The sequence below is a fragment of the Mastigoproctus giganteus genome, chromosome 2 (assembly GCF_048544385.1).
Source record: "Mastigoproctus giganteus isolate SK-2022 chromosome 2, ASM4854438v1, whole genome shotgun sequence".
NCBI lineage: Eukaryota > Metazoa > Arthropoda > Arachnida > Uropygi > Thelyphonidae > Mastigoproctus > Mastigoproctus giganteus.
This window is the reverse complement of record NC_143576.1, coordinates 17,489,490-17,511,367: the sequence shown is the minus strand read 5'-3', so window position 1 is coordinate 17,511,367 and position 21,878 is coordinate 17,489,490. Positions and strand designations below refer to the sequence as shown.

Here is a 21,878-nt window from a genome sequence, read left to right as displayed (position 1 = left end):
TAGGAGTAGAGTCTGAAGGAGTGGGGAGACAGGTAGAAAGATGGGGATGATAGGGAAGACAACCCCAAACTGGTCAGCGGGGACAAGCACCAGGAGAAAAGAGAGGAGCAGGGAGGGGGAGGGGACAGAAGACCTTCCCCCTCTACCCAAGGTATGGGGATTAAAAGTGAACTGGTCTAGAGGGCCCCGTTCAAGTCGCCAATGTCAACAGTCACTGTCAGGTAATGGATCCATTATCCGAGACAAGAAGTACATTCCGGAGGCTGGTATTTAGTGATACTTTGCCTCCTCTGGGTGTTTCTTGGTTCTTCCTGGGCTTATCAATGGCCATTGTCTCGAGAGGTCGGTCCAGTTTAATTGCCTCTAATAGGACTAAGTCACAGTTAGGAGTTGATGGTATAAGGTTCCATTTCTCAAGGACAACCATGGTGCATCTCCCGTGGCACTGTGCTGCCTCCCGATCGAGGTACGACACATCCGGTCTTCTAAGATCGCTCCTGGTCAACAAATGTAAGGTCATCAGCGAACAGTTTGATTTCACCCTCATTGTATCAAGTTAGTAATTGGTAATAGTATACATCAATTCTCAGTGGATCCTGAGGGTATTTATCCATCCGGTAGGTGTCGTTATTCTCAGGACGCAATTTTTTAAGTCCGGGGTTTTCAAGTCCAGTGGTTTCAATTCCTTGTGTCTCTCATTGGAAGCATTATTTTGTTGAGCAGTTATACTAGGTCAGTTCGTCCTTATGGTTTGTCAGTTTCTGGTCAGTTTAGAGTATAGCCATATAGTCAGTTCCATGGCGTGCATCAACTAACAGTTTGATTTCACTATGATTGTTTCAAGTCAGTAATTTGATAGTAGTACATATCGGTTCCCATTGGATCCCTAGGGTATACGGTCCAGTAAGTGTTATTTTCAAGGTACAGTTTCAAGACCAGGGTTGCCAGGTCGGGTGTTGTCGTTGTTCAGCTGCCTCTTATTAGAAATATTTATTTTGTTGGTCATTTATGTTAGGTCAGTTTGTCCATTTTCGATCAGGTTGGTCGAATAGTCAATTCCATGGCATGCATCAGTAAGTCCATGCTAGTGCTCTCTCTATGGATGCCACTTCATGTCCTGCGTCGGGCAAAAAGCTCTTGTGCATACTCAGTAAAAGGCTTATGAGTCGAGAAGATGCGATTCCAGATTCCACGTGAAGTAGGTGATTGTTGTCATTAATCGGCAGCGAAGGCCCTCATAATGGGTGCAGTCAAACATAATGTGGTGCCTGGTCTCTGCCTCCTTGCATGTGCAGCGTGGGCCCTCGAAGTCGTTTTATTGTTATATTAAATTATTTTCTATAGTCCTAGTTAAGTTCTTTGGTTTATTTGAAATTAGATAGCGATTTTGAAAGTTTAATACTTAGCATCCGTAAGTTTTACCGTACGTAACCTGCCGCCATTGTTATACGATACGGAACAGCGTAACGTAAATCCCGAACTTCATAGCGTAAAGTTTAACGTAAACCTTATGCTATGAAACCTAAATAGTAAAATACGTAGCACTGTGTTAGATATTTGTTAGATTAGTACATGTATAGTATTATGAATTAATCAGTAAAATTTATTAATCTTGTTAAATTATACTTAATTTAATGATTTAGCTAAAGGAGGATGTTTTTGTGTGTGCTAGGTACTGTGAAGAATTTAGCCCCTACTCAGCGTTATGACGGGCGTCTATGAGAGTTTGAGGTGTAAGGTATATGCCCTCGAAGGAATTAATATGAGGGGCCCATCAAGCTCTCAGCTGCCTGATTCTTGTCTTGCAATGGGGAATTTTAATTTCAATGTCCTGTAATGGGCGATTTTAACTTTCCAGATATTCACTGGAACTTGGGAGTTGGCCACTCTCTCGCTAGCAAGACTTTTGTGGATTTATTAGAGGATTGTTGATCTGATTATCAGCAGTGAGTGTTCATGCATTAAGAATTTCAGATAAAGGAACCACTGGGTGACAGTGATCACAGTGACTGATGTGGGATTTACTACTTAGAGTTAACTACCATAGTCGAGTGGTCAGGAGCGGGAGTGCAGTAGCACACGCTCTTTGAGTATACCGGGGTTCAAGCCCCTGACTGCTGAATACGGTCGATCTGCCAACCCGCACTGGACCAGCGTGGCAGATTATGGTTCATATCCCTCAGCATGAATTGTTGAGGAAGGCGTCCATCCTGCAGTGGGTTGATAATGGCTGCACTTTACATTTTTACATTTTACCATCAAGGGTAAAGGGAAGGGTTTTTGTTTTCATAAAGGTGACTACAATGGTATCAGACAGCTTTTAATTCAATACAGTGGGATCAACTGATGATGTTACCAACGGCGAATTGTAAACGGGAAGCCTTCTGGGACTTAATCTTGGAGGCTACTAGGCTTTTCATATCAACTAAGAAATACTGTTCAAGGTTCAGGCCTAAATGGATGTCAGATGAATTAATTAGGCTCGTGGCAGAGAAATAAATTGCATGGGATGCATATAAATTATCAGGCGGCAGAAGAAGACTATGGCAGATATAAGCTAGTCTGTAATCAAGTCACAAAGAAGGTTAGGCAGGCAAAGGCAGATTATGAGAAATCTTTGGCAAAGAATGTGAAGAAAAAGAGCAAAGAGTTCTTTACTTATGTAAACTCTAGAAGGAAGGGAATGAATCAGATTGGTCCACTTAACATAGATGGCTCGACTATTGATGATCCTGCTCAAGTATCTGATAAACTGAATGAGTATTTGCATCTACATTCACACATGAGGAATTATTCAAGGAGGGGAATGCCTGAAGTTCATTGAACTCTAAAAGTCAGCTAAGTGATTTTGTAATAACTGAGAGCAAAGAGGAGGAAAATTGTTGAATTTTAACACTAAAAAGGTACCGGAGGTGGATGGAATCTATCCAGTTATATTGAAGGAGGCAGCGGGGGAAGTTAGCAAACCCGTAGCTGTAATTGTGAGAGCTTCCTTGGACTCAAGGAGGGCTCCATGGACTGGAGATGTGTAAATGTGACCCCAATTCACAAATGGAGATGAAAGGGTGACACTAGTAACTACATACCTGTTAGTGTAACTTCTGCTCCGGGAAAATTAATGGAGGCACTGGTTAAAGAAGCACTGCAACATGTTCTTGAAGGATCATCTAGACAAAACTGCAGTAATAGATAAGACACAGCATGGGTTTGTTAAAGGTAGGTCTTTTCTGTCCAATTTGATTGGATACTATGATATGGTTACAAAGGAACTGGATGCAGAAAATAATTTTGATGTCATATACACAGTTGAGCCAAAACATTATGACCAGCGAGTCGTTATGCAAATCGAAGCAACTGCAGGTGAACTACGGCGCGTGCGCGGGTCGGGACAAAAGTAAAAAAAATACTTGATACTGAGATTCATAAATCAGTGTTTCTCTTGTTCTTCAGATGGGAAAGGCAGCATCCTAAGCGAGTTTGACAAAGACCAAATTGTAAGGGCCAGACGACTGGGTCAGAGCATATCCGAAACGGTAAAGCTGGTAGGATGTTCACGATCAGCCGTGGTTAGTACCTACCGAAAGTGGTCCGAGGAGGGAAAACCCACGAAATGCCGGCGAGGTCTTGAACGACCACGGCTCATCGATTCCGACGTGACTGAAGGCTCTCTCGGATGGTTACGTGGCAACAGAAGGGCGACTGTGGCGCAACTCGCTGGTAATTGGAATGCTGATGACAGGAGTAATGTGTCATATAATACACAGTACATCGAACCCTGGTGAAAATGGGGCTGCATAGCCGCAGGGCACCTCCAAGTGCCCATGGTAACCACGGTTCACCGGCGACAGTGCCTACAACGGGCACGCGAGCATCGAAACTGGGCCTTGAATGATTGGAAAGAAGATCGTCTATTCCGATGAATCTCGTTTCTGTGTGGCACCATGTGGACGGCCCGGTACGTGTTCGTCGTTTGCCTGGGGCAGTGATTGTGCCTGGATGCACCGTGGGACGAAAACAAGCCGTTGACGGAGGTGTCATGTGTGCGATGTTCCGCTAGGATACCCTGGGTCCAGTCATCCGTGTGCCGGGCACTCTGATGTCTACCACGTAAAGTGTAAAGTATGTTGATGTCAAACGGCATCAGAGGTTTCCCCCATCTCGGCGTTGCTTTCATTGTAGGTGAACCAGTTCAATAGGAAGGCCAGAGATTTAAAAGTGTATGGATATTGTAAATGTGTAATGCCATGTACCGTTGTTCCTCTGGCCATTCAGCCACTGGACCCCTACTGAGGCCCAACGTTGCCCGCACTTCGCCCCATGGAGACAGTCTAGATACACCAGTATTTTAAGTAGGTACTCTGGCAGGTCCTGCCGCCTACTTTCCTAAGATTTCAGCGACTTGACCTAAAAAAAAAAAAAAATAAATAAAATAAATAAATAAATACCATGTACCTAAACATCCTTGCTGACCAGGTACACCCTTTCATGGCAACGGTCTTTTCCTCTGGTGCTGTCTTTCAGCAGGATAATACACCATGCCACACCGCCCGAATTGTTCGAAACTGGTTCGCGAAACATGAGAAAACTTCCAGGTATTGCCCTGGCCTCCAAATTCCCCACACATCAATCCCATCGAGCATCTGTGGTTTGTGTTGGAACATCAACTCCCATCTGCGGCGTCTCAATGGACCATGGACCTTACAGGAGTTAAAGGATCTGTTGGTTACGTATTGATACAAGATACCACAAGACACATTTTAAAATCTTGTAGCGTCCATGCCTCCCCGGATACGAGCTGTTTCGGCTCTACATGGAGGGCTGGACAACATCATATTAGGTAGGAGGTCATAATGTTTTGGCTCATCGGTGTACTTGGATTTCAGGAAAGCTTTTTATAGTGTTGAACAACGAAGCTGCAGTAAAAATTGGCGCAGTATAGCATTAAGGGCAAATTGCAGCAATGGATAAAGTTATGAATTGGTATGAGATGGCAGAGGTAATAAATGGCCACTGCTCTACATGAACTAATGTTATTATTTGAGTCCCCCCCCCAGGGTTCAGTGCTGGGCCCATTGTTGTTTTGTTTATTTATCAATGATATCGATGAAGGTATATCAGGTGTAATGTCGAAGTTTGCAGATGATACGAAGGTTGGCAGGGTTGTTATTATTATTATTATTATTATTATTATTATTATTAGCTATATGGTGCAAGGAAGCCTGAGGCTTATGCTGCACCAGCCAAAAAAAAAAAAAAAAAAATCCCGAATTACCCTGAGAGAGAGAGAGAGAGAGAGATCAAAAAGAGTAGAAGGGAATCACCATGAAAGAGAAGAATGATGATATCCAGCTCAGGACCCTAGGTGTGCCAAGCCCATACTCACCGGATGTGAGCCCCCGCGGTTACTGATATTAAAGACAGTATGTTACTGCAACAGGATCTATAAAAGTTAGGCAGATGTGCTGAGAAGTGTCAACTGAAGTTTAACCTTGACAAATGCAAAATACTGCATATGGGTAGCTGCAAACCAAGAGAAACATACCAACTGTATGCTACTACACTCAGGATGGTGGAGAATGAAAAAGACCTGGGGCTAATTCTGCAGTCGGATATGAAGTTCTTTGAGCAGTGCAGACGGGCTGCCAGTGCAAGTCATGGAATTTTTTCAATGATAGATAGGAATTTTGCTAGCAGAGACAGGAAGTGATTATACCTTTGTATGAGGCAAATTGAGTACTGCGTACAGGTGTGGAGGCCTCATTTTAGAAAGCATGTAGAGCTGTTACAACGAGTACAGAGAAGGGCAACAAGATTGGTGATATGAACAAAGGGGTGTGCTTACGAAGAAAGGCTCAAGTTCTGCAAATTGCAGCGTCTGGAGACTAGACACCTGCGAGGCGGCCTGATTGAGTGCACAAGGCCTTGAATGGTTTTGGCAGACTCAACGCTGACGGGATACTTCCGCTTGCTGAGACTAAGACCCTGAGGTGGCATAGATTCAAATTGAGGAAAGACAGTTGTAGAATAGATGTGCGGAAGTTTGGCTTTAGGCAGAAGGAATTTGATTGCTGGAACAGATTGCCTCCGCCTGTGATTCTAGCAACTAGCGTAGATTGCTTCCATCTGTTATTGTGGAAGCTGATAGCTTCAATAAATTTAAGGCTCAACTAGACAAACATTTGGAGTGACCAGATGGGCGAAATGGGAAGTTTTTATTTTTATTATTAATTTTTTTTTTTTGGCTGTTGCTGTATAATGTTACTTTTTTTGCCTGATGTGCCTCAAGTAATGGTAATGATCCCAAAGTTTGTTAATTTTGTGTTAAATGATCCCTGGCCGATCAGTAGGTAAGTTTTTTTTTTTTTTTTTTTTTTTGTTAATGCAGTCCATTGATCCTGCCATGCATGCTTTTAGAGTCAAGTTTTCTTTGCCTTCTGATTCGCTGTTGTGTCTATAGTGAATTTAAAAGGTACAGGGCAATCCTTTGGCAATGTAATATGCCATACCGCAGCGGATTATCTCAAGGTTCAGAGCGTGGGCTGTAGCAATCACCTGGAGGGCGTGTGTACTGGTTGTACGGTAGGCACGGGGTGATGGTGAATAGTATCGACCGTTGGATTGGGTCCAATGTTCTTGTCTGCGCCTGAAGCACAGTGGTATCATCACCGTCCTTCTCTCACCAGGTGGAAAAGGCCCGGGTTCGAATCCCGTCGATGACGCGAGGAAGGTTAGTAGGCTTTTTTTTACTCTGTTGCTGAGTTAGTTGGTCTCATCGTTGATTGGAAGATTTTTTCACTCAGAAACTGGGGTTTTTTCTTCCAGCAAACAGGCAAATAGACTAGGGAATAAACGCAATTTACAAACAAAATAAATATATGGGTAGATGTAAGCATTTACAGGGTACCCTAATATCATATATTTTTTTTTTGTTTAATGTTCAGTGTACTGAGGTTGCAGCTTTGCGGAACCAAAGAGGAGAAGTTATCGCGGGTAGGAATGTAGTCTTATAATAGAGTGACAGGGTGCACTCGTTCAGCCCCCAATCCCATCTTGTGATTCTAGCAACTAGCGTAGAGTAATTCTTAATCTTTGTTCTAATTTGCTTCAAGTGGTGTTGAAATGATAGATTAGGGTCCAAGATGACGCCAAGATATTTTAGCTGGTTTAACAGTTTGGTAGTTGTATTATCAATTTTTATCTGTGGTGGTTTCTGTAGATTGATGGTTCCCTTAAGTAAGATGGTGGGCGTCTTGGTTGGTGAGATTTTTAAGAAGTGGATTTGTGCCCAGTCTTGTAGGATCTTCAATGCCTGGTCTGCCTTGGTTTCGAGGCTGTCTGCAGCGATCGACAAAATGAAGCCACCAGCAAAAGCACAAGAGCTGACGTCACCAAGATCCGTAGCCAGGAACTGATCTAAAATCATGTTCCCCAGAACGGAGCCCTTAGGGCAGCCTATGCGAACCAGTCTGATCAGCTTTTTGTACGGTGCGACGCCATTTATTTTTCTCTGCGAGAGGTAGGACTTGATTGTTAGGTAGAGGTTAACTGGGATGTGCTCTCTTAGTCTCGCTAGGCCGCTTGGCCACCAGATGGTGTCGAACGCCCCAGTGAAATAAATAGTTACGACAAGGAAATACTTCTTGTCATAAGTGGATGCAGAATCTAGGACATTTCTCAGTGATTCGATGGTGGAAGATCCAGGTCTGAACCCAAATTGAGTTGGCATAGTTAGATTTGTGCTTCGTACTGGTGGCTAATCCTTTAATGCAGAAGTCTTTCAAAGAGCTTACTGACAACTGGTAATAAAGCTATTGGGCGATATGAATCCGGTATATCACAGGGGTTTGGAGGGGTTTTTCAGGATAAGTTTTATGTTTGCTGTCTTCCATTCAGTTGGAAAAGTCCCTGTTTTGAGACAGGTATGAAATAAGCTGAAGAGGAGTTTCGGTATAGTTTACACTACTCTTTTTGATGATTTCTGGCTCCAGTAGATCTGGGCCAGGGATTTCCTGTTTCTGATTAAGTTGGTAGCTTATCCAAGGTAAAGTCAGTGCAGCTTTGGAGCTGCTCCGGTAGAGCCGGACTGGCTGGTTCTTGGAAGATTGCATCTAGCATGTTATGGATTGATTGTTCCCATGTAGTAGTTAGGATTCCATGTGGCGTCAGTGCAGTAGTAGTAACCTCTCCTCTGGGGAGCTTGTTTGCGTTACCTAATGATCCAATCTTCTTCAATGTCCGTCAACTGCACAAATGTCACCTTATGGGTGTTAAAGGCATTACATGCTCTTAGACAGCCACCGTTTTGTTGCTTGCAGCCTCGTGGGTGGCGCAGGGGATAAAATCATGGTTTCCTATCACTTGGCGGAAATGCTTGGAATGAAATTTCCTCAATGATGTTGAGAACTTTCATGGGTTTTTTCCCTCACAACGGAACTGAGTTAATCGGTCTCAGTCGTGGGTTACATAGTTTCCCTCCCTGTAAATTTAGGTTTCTTGCTGGCTAACCTTTTGATCCTTACATTAGAGCGGCAAGAAACGCTAAGTTCAATGTTTTTCTAGATTAGTTGAGCTTGATATGCCAATCTTTTACGTCCATACGTCATTCTAGATATGCATGAGAATTGAGAGAGAAACCCATCCATTCTTGCTACTTGAGAGAATTTCACTGGCGAGCATTGTATATTTAGACATATGTAGATTATGATTCAGTACAGAGGCTTAACTAAGGTGTGGCACGAATTCACGATAGGAGACGAATGTAGGCAAAGATTTAGAATAACCAAATGTATAATTTATTTTTAATATACGATAAGCGACGTACAAGTTAGTGCAATTGCATTATTTCTGTACGTAGCCAACTACTTAAGTAGTTATTAATTGGCATCATTAAGAATATCTCATATTGTGAATACCTTCACAACGAGTTGCCATGATGTTGCACTACCTCGATTAAGTAACGTTTCATGATAGGAGAATACTATTGTTACTTATTCTCAGCGGATACCATCACCCATACGGCACCATTTCGGTGCTTATTGGCTCCTCATCAGTGGGTGGGAAGCAGAACTGTGCCGAGCCATTTTAGTACCTGAGGTGCAAGAATGAAAAATGGCGCCCTACTGTTAACGATGGCAACGTTGGCAATTATTTAATCTTTCTTTTGGCGCTCATTTCAATTTTTAACCTGAGGCAAGTGCCTCGTTCGCCTACCCCTCGGTACGGCCCTGGTGGGCAGGTACGTACTCCGCTGTTGCAATGATGACAACCCACTTGCGAACTATAACTCCACAGTATGAGGATGCCTGATGGTGTGGAGTAATAATCTTTTTTGCAGTGTAATATATGACAATCATTATTATTATTATTATATTCAATTATAAAATCTGCTGCTTTTATATAAAAGCATCATTTTATGGGTAATAATTAATGATTTCATAATATAATTATTAATAATTTAATTACGTTTATGAGAACAAGGCGTATTTCTGATATGTGTACATAGGCATCAAAATCCCACAGAGTAATAAGATGGGCTTAGCACACCCAGGGTCCGGAGCTGGATATCATCATTCTTCTTTTTCTTGGTGATTCCTTTTCTCTCTCTCTCGGTGTAATTCAGAAATTTTTTTTTTTTTTTTTTTTTTGGCTGGTGCATAAGCCTCAGGTTTCCTTGCACCATATGGCTAATAATGTCTTACTACTCCGTGCAAAACCCCTAGTTATGCTTCTGAAGTAGTACATATTCCCTCCATTGAGCAAATTGAGGGAAATGTACTGTTTTATTAGTTTCAATTAATTATATACCTATATATAACAATAAAATTATATAATAAATTAAAGCTATTTTATAATTTAAATATAATAAATATAACGAAAAAATTAAAACTACTTTTTAACTTATTTGATCATAATGTATGTTTTATTATGTGTTAATTTATTTATTTTTAATATGCCATCTCGCAAATCAGTACACTATTAACAGTACACTATAGCCTCTTTAATATTTTTTCGAACTATACTAGTGTAATATATATATATATATATATATATATATGACAGAAAAGAATTATATATAAATTTAAATAAGAATTAAATATGAATTTACATATTCATATATGTATATTGTGTGCATAGATAGGTCTGGTTAATATAATTATTTACTCGACTGTTGTTTACTGTAGGGGAGCGTTTCAGCAGATTGTTTATCATGGTTTGTGTACAATATGAGGATCGTTCTATTTTTCGGTTTTTTTCCCCTTATATTGTGTAGTCGAAACTTCAGACTGTAGTTGATTATATATAAAACAAATTTTTGCTAGTAACATGCTGGGGTTTTTGCGTAAGCTTCTTACATCTCGATTGTCTGGTAAGGATCTTTTCTTATGTATGTGTTATGTAGCGTTTGGTTTTAATGTTTGCGGAGAAAATCTTTTGAAAGCAATTATGAGGAAGAAGCGCGAAATTTGAGTTAAGTACTGTTACCGTATATGTTGTAGAATTTTGTTTAGAATTGATAACCTTTTAACTATCAGTTTGTGAAGTCCAGTAGTTGATAATAAAGGCATAGCGACCTCAGTTTACGGGAGAGTTAGGAACGGAAAATCATTAATATGTATTCGGTTATGTTCAGAAATACAGTAATTCATTTGAAAAATCTAACCTAAACGATCTAATCCATCATTTATTGTAAAAGAATGTACTAAAGCTATTATCATTTTATTCATAGTGTATAATTCCTGTTTTTTCCTAGATATCAGTAAGTAACTGGCACATCTTTGATTTCATAGGAGCAGTCACGTTAATATATAAGTTTCAGATGATACAAAGGTTGGAATGGTGGTTAATTACAGTTATCACTGTGAGCTACTGCAACAAGATCTCAGAAAATTGAGTTGATGTGCGAAGAAATGGTAGTTGAAGTTTAATATTGGCAAATTCAAGGTACTGCACATGGGTAGCAGTAACCCCATGTGCGGTTACACTTAAGGTAGTGGAAAATGAAAAAGACTGGGGTAATTGTGCAGTCAGGCATGAAATTCTCTGTGCAGTGTAGACATGCTGCCGGACAGCTCATGAGTGTTATCAGTGATATACAGAAACTTTGCAAGTAGGTATAAGGATATGATTATCCCTTTGTATCAAGCATTGTTAGGCCGCATCTTGAGTTCCATGTACAGGTCTGGAGGCCTCGCTTTAGGAAGGTTGTAGAACTGTTGGAACAGATGCAGAGATGGGTAACCAGATTGGTGAAGGAAAGAAGGGTGTGCTCTTACCTAGAAAGGCTTCAGTTCTGCAAATTGCAGCATCCCAAGACCATGCACCTGTGGGGAGAACTGGTCCGAGGTGTTTAAAGCCCATTCTGCTTACTCAACTGAGTAAGCAAATGTTAATGGTATTCTTCCACTTGCTGAGACTACACATGAGGGGGCATAAATTCAAATTGAGGAAGGATGGTTGCAGGATATGTGCTGAAGTTTGCCTTCAGCTAGCAGGTGGTTGGTTGTTGGAACAAGCTATGGTCTGTTGTTGCAGAAGTCGATGGGTTGAATAAATTGAAGGGAAAACTAGACAAATTCTTGGAGGGTATGGATGGGTGAAATGTTTTTTCTATTTTTTATTTTTTTGGCTGATGCTATATGAGCTTGCTTTTTGCATCATTTGCTGTTATTACTACTACTAGACAGGCAACGAATTTTCTAGGTGGTGAATTGTGGGTGATTAATATTCCATATACAATTTAATTTTTGCTCTTTTTATAATTTTTTTTGAATAGATCACTTAAATTGTTGTTATTATGTCTTAAAATTGGAGCTTTTTGTTGAAATATATTATATTGAATACAAATACAAGGGAAAGAAGTACTTTACTTTTGCATGTGCTCTGATAGATATTCTGCACATAGATCACAGATTATTTATACCTTGAATAGTGTCACTCATTGAGTAGGGAGTGACAGAATAGTAACTCTGTAACCAGTACAGTGTTGGCAGTTGTGCAGCTATATATATATCAGTCACTTGTGTAGCTGTATATTAGAAATTCTGATAGAAAAGTCATTCAGTATTGTTGAAACTTTACCAATAAGCATGAGATTATTAAAAATGATCACCTCAATTTGATCTTGGATTAAAAACTCAAACCAAAAAATTAGCGCATGTCCAAAAAATTGAAGTGGCTGTTTAGATATTTGAAAAAGATAAAATTGTTCTAATGTTCTTGGATTTTATTTTATACAGATTGACTCACTGTTTTGAATTAAATATGTATTAGATAACTTGATTAGTCTTCATAAATCATCTTGGTACAGTGAACATTTGCCAACAGTTATCTTCTGTCACGAAGCTTGCAACACTTGGAGCTAATCATATTTAAATAGTTTGTGATGTTATTATCCAGTATAGTTTCAGAATTTAGAATACAATTTTAAAGTTTCCAATTTCTGTTATTTCCAGAATTTTTTTTTTGCTTCAAAAACTGGTTTGTGCACCCTGCTGTCATGATTTTTGTGATATCTGCTTGTAGGGTTAAATGAGTTCATAAACTTAAAAATGGAAGAGACTAACAGTTTTGTGTTTATATTTTGTTTAATGAAAGATTAATGAAAAGTTTGTTTCATTTAAAAGTAACATGTGTAAAAAAAAATGATACAAAGGTAATTAATGACAGTAATCAGGGTGCACAACTAGAAACAGCAAGCTCGAGAAAAATTAGATGAGCTAAGAAGTGACAATCGAATTTTAACATTGACAAATACAAGGTACTGCTTATGGGAAGTGTCAATCCCAGAATAACACCTGATGTGTGGTACAACACTGAAAATAGTGCAGAATATAAAAGACTGGGGGTAATTTTACAGTCAAACATGAAATTATCTGAAAAGTGTAGACAGACTGCCAAGATGGCTCATGTGGTTATGTCAATGATATGTAGGAATCTTGCTAGTAGGAAAATGGAGGTGATTATCCTGTTTTATAAGATAATGATTAGGCCACATCGGGATAATGTATACAGGTTGACGCTTCATTTTAGGTTGAATGTGATTTGTTGGAATGGGCGTAGAGATGGGCAAGAGGATTAGTGAGTGGAGCAGAAGAGTACTCTTATCAAGAAAGGCTTGAGTATTGCAAGGAGATCTGATTAATGTCTTTAAGGCTTTCACTGGATTGAGTAAGCTGAATGCCAATGGCATCTTTCCTCTTGCTCAGACAACAAGTGAAGGAGCATAAATAAATCGAGGAAGAATGGTTGCAGAATAGATGTGTAGAGATTTGCTCTCGTCAAGCGTGTTGTGCCAGTAAACCCAAAATCAAATCAAATCTCATCAAGTGGGTAATCAAATCTCATCAAGTTGATTGTTGGAACGAACTACCATCTGGTGCTGTGAAAGTAGGTAGTTTGAATAATTATTAGATGGGTCAGACAGGTGATGTGGGAATTTTTTTTTTTTTTTTTGGTGATGCTGTTTTAAACTCACTTTCTTACACCAGTTGGCACTACTAATACTAATAAACATATTTGACAAAATTTACCTATGAGTATATATACTTTTGTAAATTAAAATATCCTTCAATATATTTAATGTCAAATATTGGAATGAAATTCACTTTGTGCCTGGATTAGTGGGATGATTTATCCATATTTGATTGGCGCCTCTGTGGGCAGGAGCGGCAGTGCGTAGCACATGCTTCTTGATTTTCTTGATTAGACCGGGGTTCGAGCCCTTGACCACCAAATACGGAGGATGCGGAAAGGTCAGGGAATGACCACTGCATATCCTCGGAGCAATATGGCCTTAGTCGCTAATACTCCTAAAAACCAAATAACAACAACAACAACCATATTTGATTAAAATAGTGTCATAAAAATAATTTCCCCTCTCCAAAACCAAATCAAATCACCAACCAGGGGGCACACTCCACTCTTCCAACATCTCTGCTCCAAGCAGAATTGGGAAAAAAACAATGTTTTTTAGAAACAAAAAGGAATATTTTCATTCTCTCAAATGAGGCATGATAATTTTTTGTAACTACTGCCAGAACCATTGCTGCTAGTTATTGATAATAATTACTGCCTGCTCTAAAAAGATATGCAAACTACTGGTTTGTGTTCTTAAAGAAAAGTGCAGTGTAACCCATCAGCACTATGGGGCTGGATGAAGGTTTGAATATCATATATTCCTTTTCTCATGGCCATGTTAACATAGAAGCAGCCACATCAACATACCCAGGAACAGCAAAATAAACATGGTTCTTTTTATGTTTGTGAAGAAGTAGTGGCAAAATGAACACAGAACTTTTTTTTGTGGTGGGGGGGGGGCATTTGTTTGAATTGAGGTGTTTAAAAGTGCTAATCAGACAATGGCTTTTTCAAAACTTAATCCAAAATAACTAAAATTCACATTCAGAATATTTAAATGATTCTAAAAAGAGCCTTGTTAAGATGAAGCCATTACATGGGCTTGTCGTTTATAATAGAGTAGTTAAACTTTTTTAACTCATAATAGTAAGGCTTGTAAATCCTGTATGTAGTTTAAAAACAGTGCTTCCCGTTTCTTCATAAAGGGTCATTAACATTGCCCCCCACATAGTCCTACTTTCTATCAATTAGCAGCTTGATCCAAAAGTTTTTAGTTGTTGCTCAGTTACAAATTACAGTCAGTAATAGGTATTGTGCTTTATTTTGAGTATTAGCATTATTTAGTATTGGATTTTAAAATTCATTTAATTCTTCACAAATCGCTATGGCAGCAACAGGCTAAGAAGTCACATTGAGCTTTGGCCGGAAGTTAGCTATTGAAAATGCATCAGAAGTCAAGTTCTGTTTCAACTTTGCATGGAATGGGCCAGCATCATATAAATAAATGTATTGCAGTTTCACCATTTTTTGGAATTTCTGTGTAATCGTTAGGAGATAATTACAATTTCAGCTGTCGTTACTAAGCAATAATTACCTTTATAAAGAGCTCTTCACTCACATTCTGTAGCTATACTGCCCCTTGATCCCATGATGCTCTTTGTACAGGTAACTATCATGGTTTGACAGTAGTTGATTAACCCATGAAGGTAATGACTCATTTAAAGTCATGATTAGGGATCCATGTAATCATTTGCAGAGAACTTCAAGTAAAACCCTTGACCAATGTTAATTTTTTATACTAATATTTTTAATTTGAAAGCATTTTAAGGTCATTTATAACATGTATATGGCATCTTTTGTAAATAAAAGATCATTCTGAGATATGTTTTACTGAATAATATTAATACATGTAAAATGTGACTATTTATACCATTGACATCAGAGTGCTTATGATTGTCTATCATTAGTCAAGCTGTAGCCACTTGGCTTTAGAAATAGTTTAATTTAGTTGTTATTGAAACAGATTACAACAAAGCACCTGCCAGGAATACAATCAGAAGAAATGCATCCAAAAGGTCTGGATTTGATTCCCAGCTGAATTGGCCTTGGGTAGAGCTATAGTTCTCCCCCCCCCCCCACATTCCTCTAAAAATGGATTTTTTATCAACACTGAATAGAGTGCCATTATTGGCCTCCTTGTAAGAAAACAGCTCAATTTGGGATCCTGGCCGAAGGGAGGGATAGCACATATGGGCCCAAGAATGGGATTCCTTGGGCCTATATGAACACAGACACATTGGCTCAAGGAATTCCATCAGTTGCGTTAGTGTAGTAAGGGAGATGTGAAGATAAGCTTAATTCTCTCAGCTCCTTTGGAATTTCTCATGACATAACTGATGTTGTTGTTTGGTTTTTAGGAGCATTAGCAACTAAGGCCATATTGCTCCGGGATATGCGGTGGTCAGTCCCTGACCTTTCCGCATCCTCCGTATTTGGTGGTGACGGGCTCGAACCCCGGTCTAATCAAGAAGCGTGTGCTGCACACTGCTGCTCCTTCCCACCTGGCTACGGATGACATAACTGACTTCACCCCATAGTTCACAAACATCCTTTTGTTATTGCAAGTACATCATTGGTTAATAGAAAGTAACCATGAGAGCATTGTTATAAAGCTTATTGAAGGGACCTTGTTTGTATGAGTAACTTATATTTGATTACTTATTTTTACATGAAGTGCAGGGTGTCTATAAATGGTGGGAACACTTTCAATAATTTATTGCACATGGAGTAAGAGAGATATCATTTACTTATTTATACCATGTGAAAGAGAAAACATGAAAGTTTCCCAGTTGTTACTGCCTAGGCGTGTAGTTCCATCATTTACCGTCAGTTGGTGTTACCTGTCGTACCTCTACCACATGCATAGCCTTGTTGAAAGATGGCGGCTTCCGGTCCCGAGAAGGTATTTTGTATGCTACTGTTTGATAAGAATAAGTGTGCAACAGACGTTCAAAGGAAATTTCGAAGTGTGTATTGTAAAGAGCCACCAACCAGGAAGGCTGTTTACAAGTGGCATAAGCAATTTGTAAACACGGGTTGCTTGTGTTCCCAAAAGAGCAGTGGCTGGCTTAGTGTTAGTGTTGATAATGTGGAATGAGTGAGAGAGAGAGATTCACAAGGAGCCTCAATAAATCAGTATGGAGAGCATCACGTGAGCTGCAAATGCCAGTCCTGAAAGTATGGAAGGTTCTTCGTAAAAAAACTTTCTGTGAAGCCGTATGAATTGCAGTTGGTGCATTTGTTAAAGGAAGATGACAAAGAGAAGTGTTTCTAATTTTGTTCTGAACTGCAACAGAAGAACATGACCACTCTTTAATCGTATAGTATTTAATGATAAGGCCACATTTCACACCAATGGGAAGGTCAACCGACACAATTGTTGAATCTGGGGTACCCAGAAACCCGAAGAGATAATTGAATATGAGTGTGATTCGCTGAAGGTGAATGTTTTCTGCGCCTTGTCACACAAAAAAACTGTACAGACCTTTCTTCTTTGCTGATGGCATAACTGGGCTATCCTACCTCGATATACTTCAGCAATAGTTGATGCCTTAAGTTCAGTAAGATAGTGGTGATTTTATTTACCAACAAGATGGGGCCCCCCCCACTCCCCACTTCCATAATGATGTTTGGGCCTACCTTAACACAGAGTTACACAAGTGCTGAATCGGACATGCTGGAGAAAGGGACGAATGTTTCTTGAAATGGCTGTTGAGATCACCAGACTTAACTCCGTGTGATTTCTTCTTGTGGGGCTACATAAAGGATCGTGTTTATGTACCACCTTTGCCATGTGATGTTCAAGAACTAAAGCAGAGAATTGAAGAAGCTACTACCACAGTCACACAGGATATGCTGGACAGGGTATATCAAGAGTTCGATTACTGTGTGGACATTTGCTTTGTCACATGTGGTTCCCACATTGAATTGTTGTGAAGTGATGTAAAAAAAACTTTGACATTTTCTCTTTCACAAGGTATGTATATGACACTGATATTTGGCTTTGTATTTGTGCAATAAATCACGGAAAGTGTTCCCACCATTTATAAACACCCTGTATTATTATTGTAAATAATATGGGAAATTAACTGCTCTTTTCCAAGGTAGCCACTTGCCTACATTTGACCTCCTTGTAACGTAAAGATTATTTCTTATTGAATATGATAAGGTTAATTAAACATGAAATATTGTTTAATGTTGTTTTCTTTACTTACATGACATATGTATTTTGAAAATTGTTAGATATATCAGATTATTAAGTTAATTTATGTATTTTGTAGGTCATCCTGCTATGAAAACTAGCCAGAAATCAAATGTGGTTAAGAAAAGAACTCGTGAGTTACTGGTAAGTTGATTTTTACTTTGGTGATGTGAAGAATTTTTATGTTACTAGAATGAAAAAGCATATAAGTATTACCTTATATCAGTGATTTTCAATCTTTTTTTTAATAACGGCACCCCGTTATTAAAATTAAGTAATTAATGTTATTTTACGGCACCCCTACTCAATTTTCTCCCCGTTAGATCTCTCTCTCTCTCTCTCTCTCTGTGTGAGAAATATTATATATATATATATATATATATATTATTCTTTAGTAATATGATAATTTATGTTGTATTTTACTTTTAATATACTTTTATAGTGGTTTTTCTTTAAATTATTTCTAGATTTTTCTGTTGTCCCGGTAGCTGTTTTAGCAATGCCCGGGTACGAACAGAGTACATATTATTATTTTATCTTTCTATTGTGGTTTATTGTGTTTATTTTCTTAATTACGGGTGTTTTCTACTCATAGGTATTATGGTACCATAATACCTATGAGTAGAAAACACCCGTAATTAAGAAAATAAACACAATAAACCACAATAGAAAGATAAAATAATATTATATATATATATATATATATATATATATATATATATATATATATATATATATATATATGTTATATGATATTTTACAATAATATAATTATAAAAATTACATTTCATATATATACAGTATATAATTTTATTCTTTATACAGAGGTAGTAAGTAAACATCAATCATAGATCACCACAAAATTAAAATGATACTGTACACTTTTGTATAATGAAATAAACATATAAATTAAAAAATAATAAGTTTAAGTAACTTAAACCCAAATTACGTGGCACCCCTGGAATGTTGTTGCGGCACCCTGGTTGAAAACCACTGCCTTATATGCTCATTTTGATTATTAGGAAAATCATATTTCCAAATGGTTAGAACCTTTTCTTACTGAAGGCACCCCAAATTCTTTTATTGTATTTTTGCAAGCCTTTACCCTGCTTACACATCATTGTTCAGGAATGGGCTCACATCTGGTGAGTATGGGCTTGGCACACCCAGGGTCCTGAGCTGGATATCATCTTTCTTCTCTTTCCTGGTGATTCCCTTCTACTTTTGTCTCTCTCTTTCTCTCAGGGTAACTAGGGAATTTTTTTTTTTTTTTTTTTTTGGCTGGTGCAGCATAAGCCTCAGGCTTCCTTGCACCACATAGCTAATAATAATAATAAAATATGTGAGTTTAAAACCAATGTGTGCACTATTCATAAAAAATTACCATAGCAGCATTTCTCTTATCAAACTGTGGATAGCAAGATTTGCATTTATAGCAGTCATGTTTGTGTAATGAAGAAGCAATGTCAGCATTGGATTAATTTATTAGATTTTCAATAGCAGTAATCATTATCATTTTCATTAATATGCTTGTTGGAACTGTGATTATGAAAAAGGATGTTTTTTCAATCAGTTGTTGGCTGAGGTTACATAAACATTTTGTTTTTCCAATCAATTGTTGGTTTGGTATGTTTTTCCAATCAGATTATATGTTGAGATTATATAAACACTGCATTAATTTTGATTTTAGCAACACAGGAAAGAAGAAATGAAGAGGGCACAGCAGCTAGAAAATTTCAGTTCTTTCTTCATAGGTTGATATGTTGCCTGTCTTTTTGGTACCTTTGGTATGGAAAAGTCTGTTTACTTGATATCATTGGTTCTCATTGCAGTAGGGCTGCATTGGAGACTTTGTGAGACTATGGGCTCTGTCCAGAAAAGGGTTTTTGGGGGTGGGATGTTTTCGCCCTTCATTACTTGCCCCCTAAATGGAACAGATTTGCTAACATGGAGATGCCATGCCTTATTTTAATAAAAAATAAATAAATAACTTTTTTAATGAATTAAATGTTCTGTTAATTAAAATATGCTAAACTCAATAACAAAACATTGAACAAGAATAAATCAATAATAATAATAATAAGATATTGAGCAAGAATAAACCAATAATAAGATAAAGAATGTTTTTATTGTATTTTTTATTTGTAGAAGAATAAGAGAAATTTACCTCAATATGATATGTAGAACACTTCCGTATGCTACTCTCCAGAAATTAAAATGAATATAACATTAATGCAAAATGATTACAGTAAAAAATAATTAAAAAATCAATTGAACAATTAAAATTTTTTTAAAAAATTAAAAGAAGTTTAATGCAAATTTTTAAAAATGATTTTCCTTCCTTAAGCTGACAGAACTTTTCGACCATATGTCGTGATCAGAGGAATGGAAATTACTGAGTATGTGTGCGAGCATGAATCTTAAATAGAGATTATTTGTCTTTGCACATGCATGTAAAAGCCCACGAATCGAAGATTAGATACGGACGGCGAACGTTAATAGAATTCTCATGCAATTTAATTTTGACAGTTTCTGCAATTAATGGTCTCATATAATTATGTTGGACACTAAGTATTTTGGCCTTGCTGAATAAAAATTGTTTTTCATTAACAGCATGAAAGGCTAATTGTGACGCTGCTGAACGATAAGCATGAACTGAGGATGCATGTTGTTTAATTCTAAAATTCAGCGGAAATCGTGTCGATCCTTGGTAAGACAAGTTGCAATCACCAAGGATCCATGAAATTTTTAATATTTCAAAAGTAATTTTAAAGAATTACTTCTTGATATATCTTTAAACTTAATTACTTCATCTCAAAGGTTTACTGTATCAGTCATTTTTATAAATGATTAAATTCTCATTTATGTTGTCAATAAGGGATGAACTTTCTTTCTCTCTCTTAAATAATTTTTAAACACGTAACAGTTCAGTAAATTTTTAAACCTGTAACAGTTTATTAAATGTTTTACACTGCACCATGTTATTTGAAAAGATTTGGTATGAACATAAAAGACACTAATCTCTTACAGATTTACCCAAATGCTATTTATATTTAATGCATTTATGACCCTTTCACACTCTGTATTTTTGTATAAATTTGAATTTGATGAATTGGGAGTGCTTGTCAAGTCAACAAATGCAAACATTGTGTGGGTATCAGTGGTGTGGTATTACTTGAATGTAAGGGATGTAGAATTTGAATATGGGGAGTACAATGTGTGCAGAAAGGACAGTGTATAGTGTTACTTGTCAAGCGGCACTGGGAGACCCCTCCAACCCCCCCAACTCTTCATTTGTATACTCTGTTGCACTACAAACTCTGTTAAGGCCAGAGATAGTGTTAGTTTTCGTGTTGGGTTGTGTTGGTCTGTCGTTCCTCTGGCCATTTAACTGTGGGGCACCTAGTGGGACCCCACATTGCCTATCCTTTGCCCTGTGGAGGTAGACTAGGTGTAGTTGGAAGTATATGAAGTCTCTGGCAGAGGCCTACCCTGGACTGTGCCGGAGCTTGCTAGGGAGGACCCTGGGGGGGGAATAAAATGGGAAATTTTATTGGAAAGGAAGTGTGGGGTAATCGTTCAGGCAGTGGAGAAAAGGGGGGTCAAGATAAAGAAGGTTGATGATAGGAAGACTTTGCACTTGGAAATGGGAAGTCAAAGGGATAGAGGGAGCCTACCCTCTATGGGGGGATGGGGAACTGCAGGAGCAGAAAAACATTTGTGGGTGATAGGGTCCACCAGCAAAAAAGTTTGGGAAGGATGGTGGGGGAGGAGAACGGATGCACAACGGATGCACAGTGCTTCTCATGGAATCCCACACTGGCCAGATTAGCTGAAGTCGGTGTCAGCAGTTTCCATGCCATGCCTCAAAGCAGGAAAGAGGCATGGTGTTAGCATAGCAGGGGGGGGGGATTTCCTGATAGGTTGCCTCTGATTTGGGATGCCTACCAGAACATCATACATGCTATATATACTTAGCCCATCTGTACACCTGTTATATTTACACATACTGAAGTGAACATTTTTTTTTTTTTTTATTCAGGGGCATTTGGAGATAGCATATATAACAACTCTCACTCACATATTTGCCTTATAATTCATCATCATATAGGGACTGGATACAGATGCCACCTAAAATAAACTACCAAGACTCACTTTTTTTTTAATATTAACTACAAACATCCACTTAGTCACTGCAAAATTTACACAGGTGGTATAGCTTTCACTCACATTTGTACATCTTTACTTGCAAAAATGGCTA

At 38.3% G+C, this 21,878-nt stretch overlaps 1 protein-coding gene across 1 annotated transcript in view; it reads left to right on the top strand.

Moving 5' to 3' along the window:
- The first annotated feature begins 10,256 nt into the window (after positions 1 to 10,256).
- The window catches only part of LOC150089189 (transmembrane protein 33-like), a 108,931-nt gene continuing 97,309 nt past the window's right edge, over positions 10,257 to 21,878 (top strand). The window contains exons 1-2 of the mRNA XM_090389712.1: positions 10,257 to 10,366; positions 17,697 to 17,761. Of these exons, the coding sequence (XP_090245838.1) occupies positions 10,324 to 10,366; positions 17,697 to 17,761 (108 nt within the window). The 5' untranslated portion in view covers positions 10,257 to 10,323. The remainder of the gene's footprint in view (positions 10,367 to 17,696; positions 17,762 to 21,878) is intronic.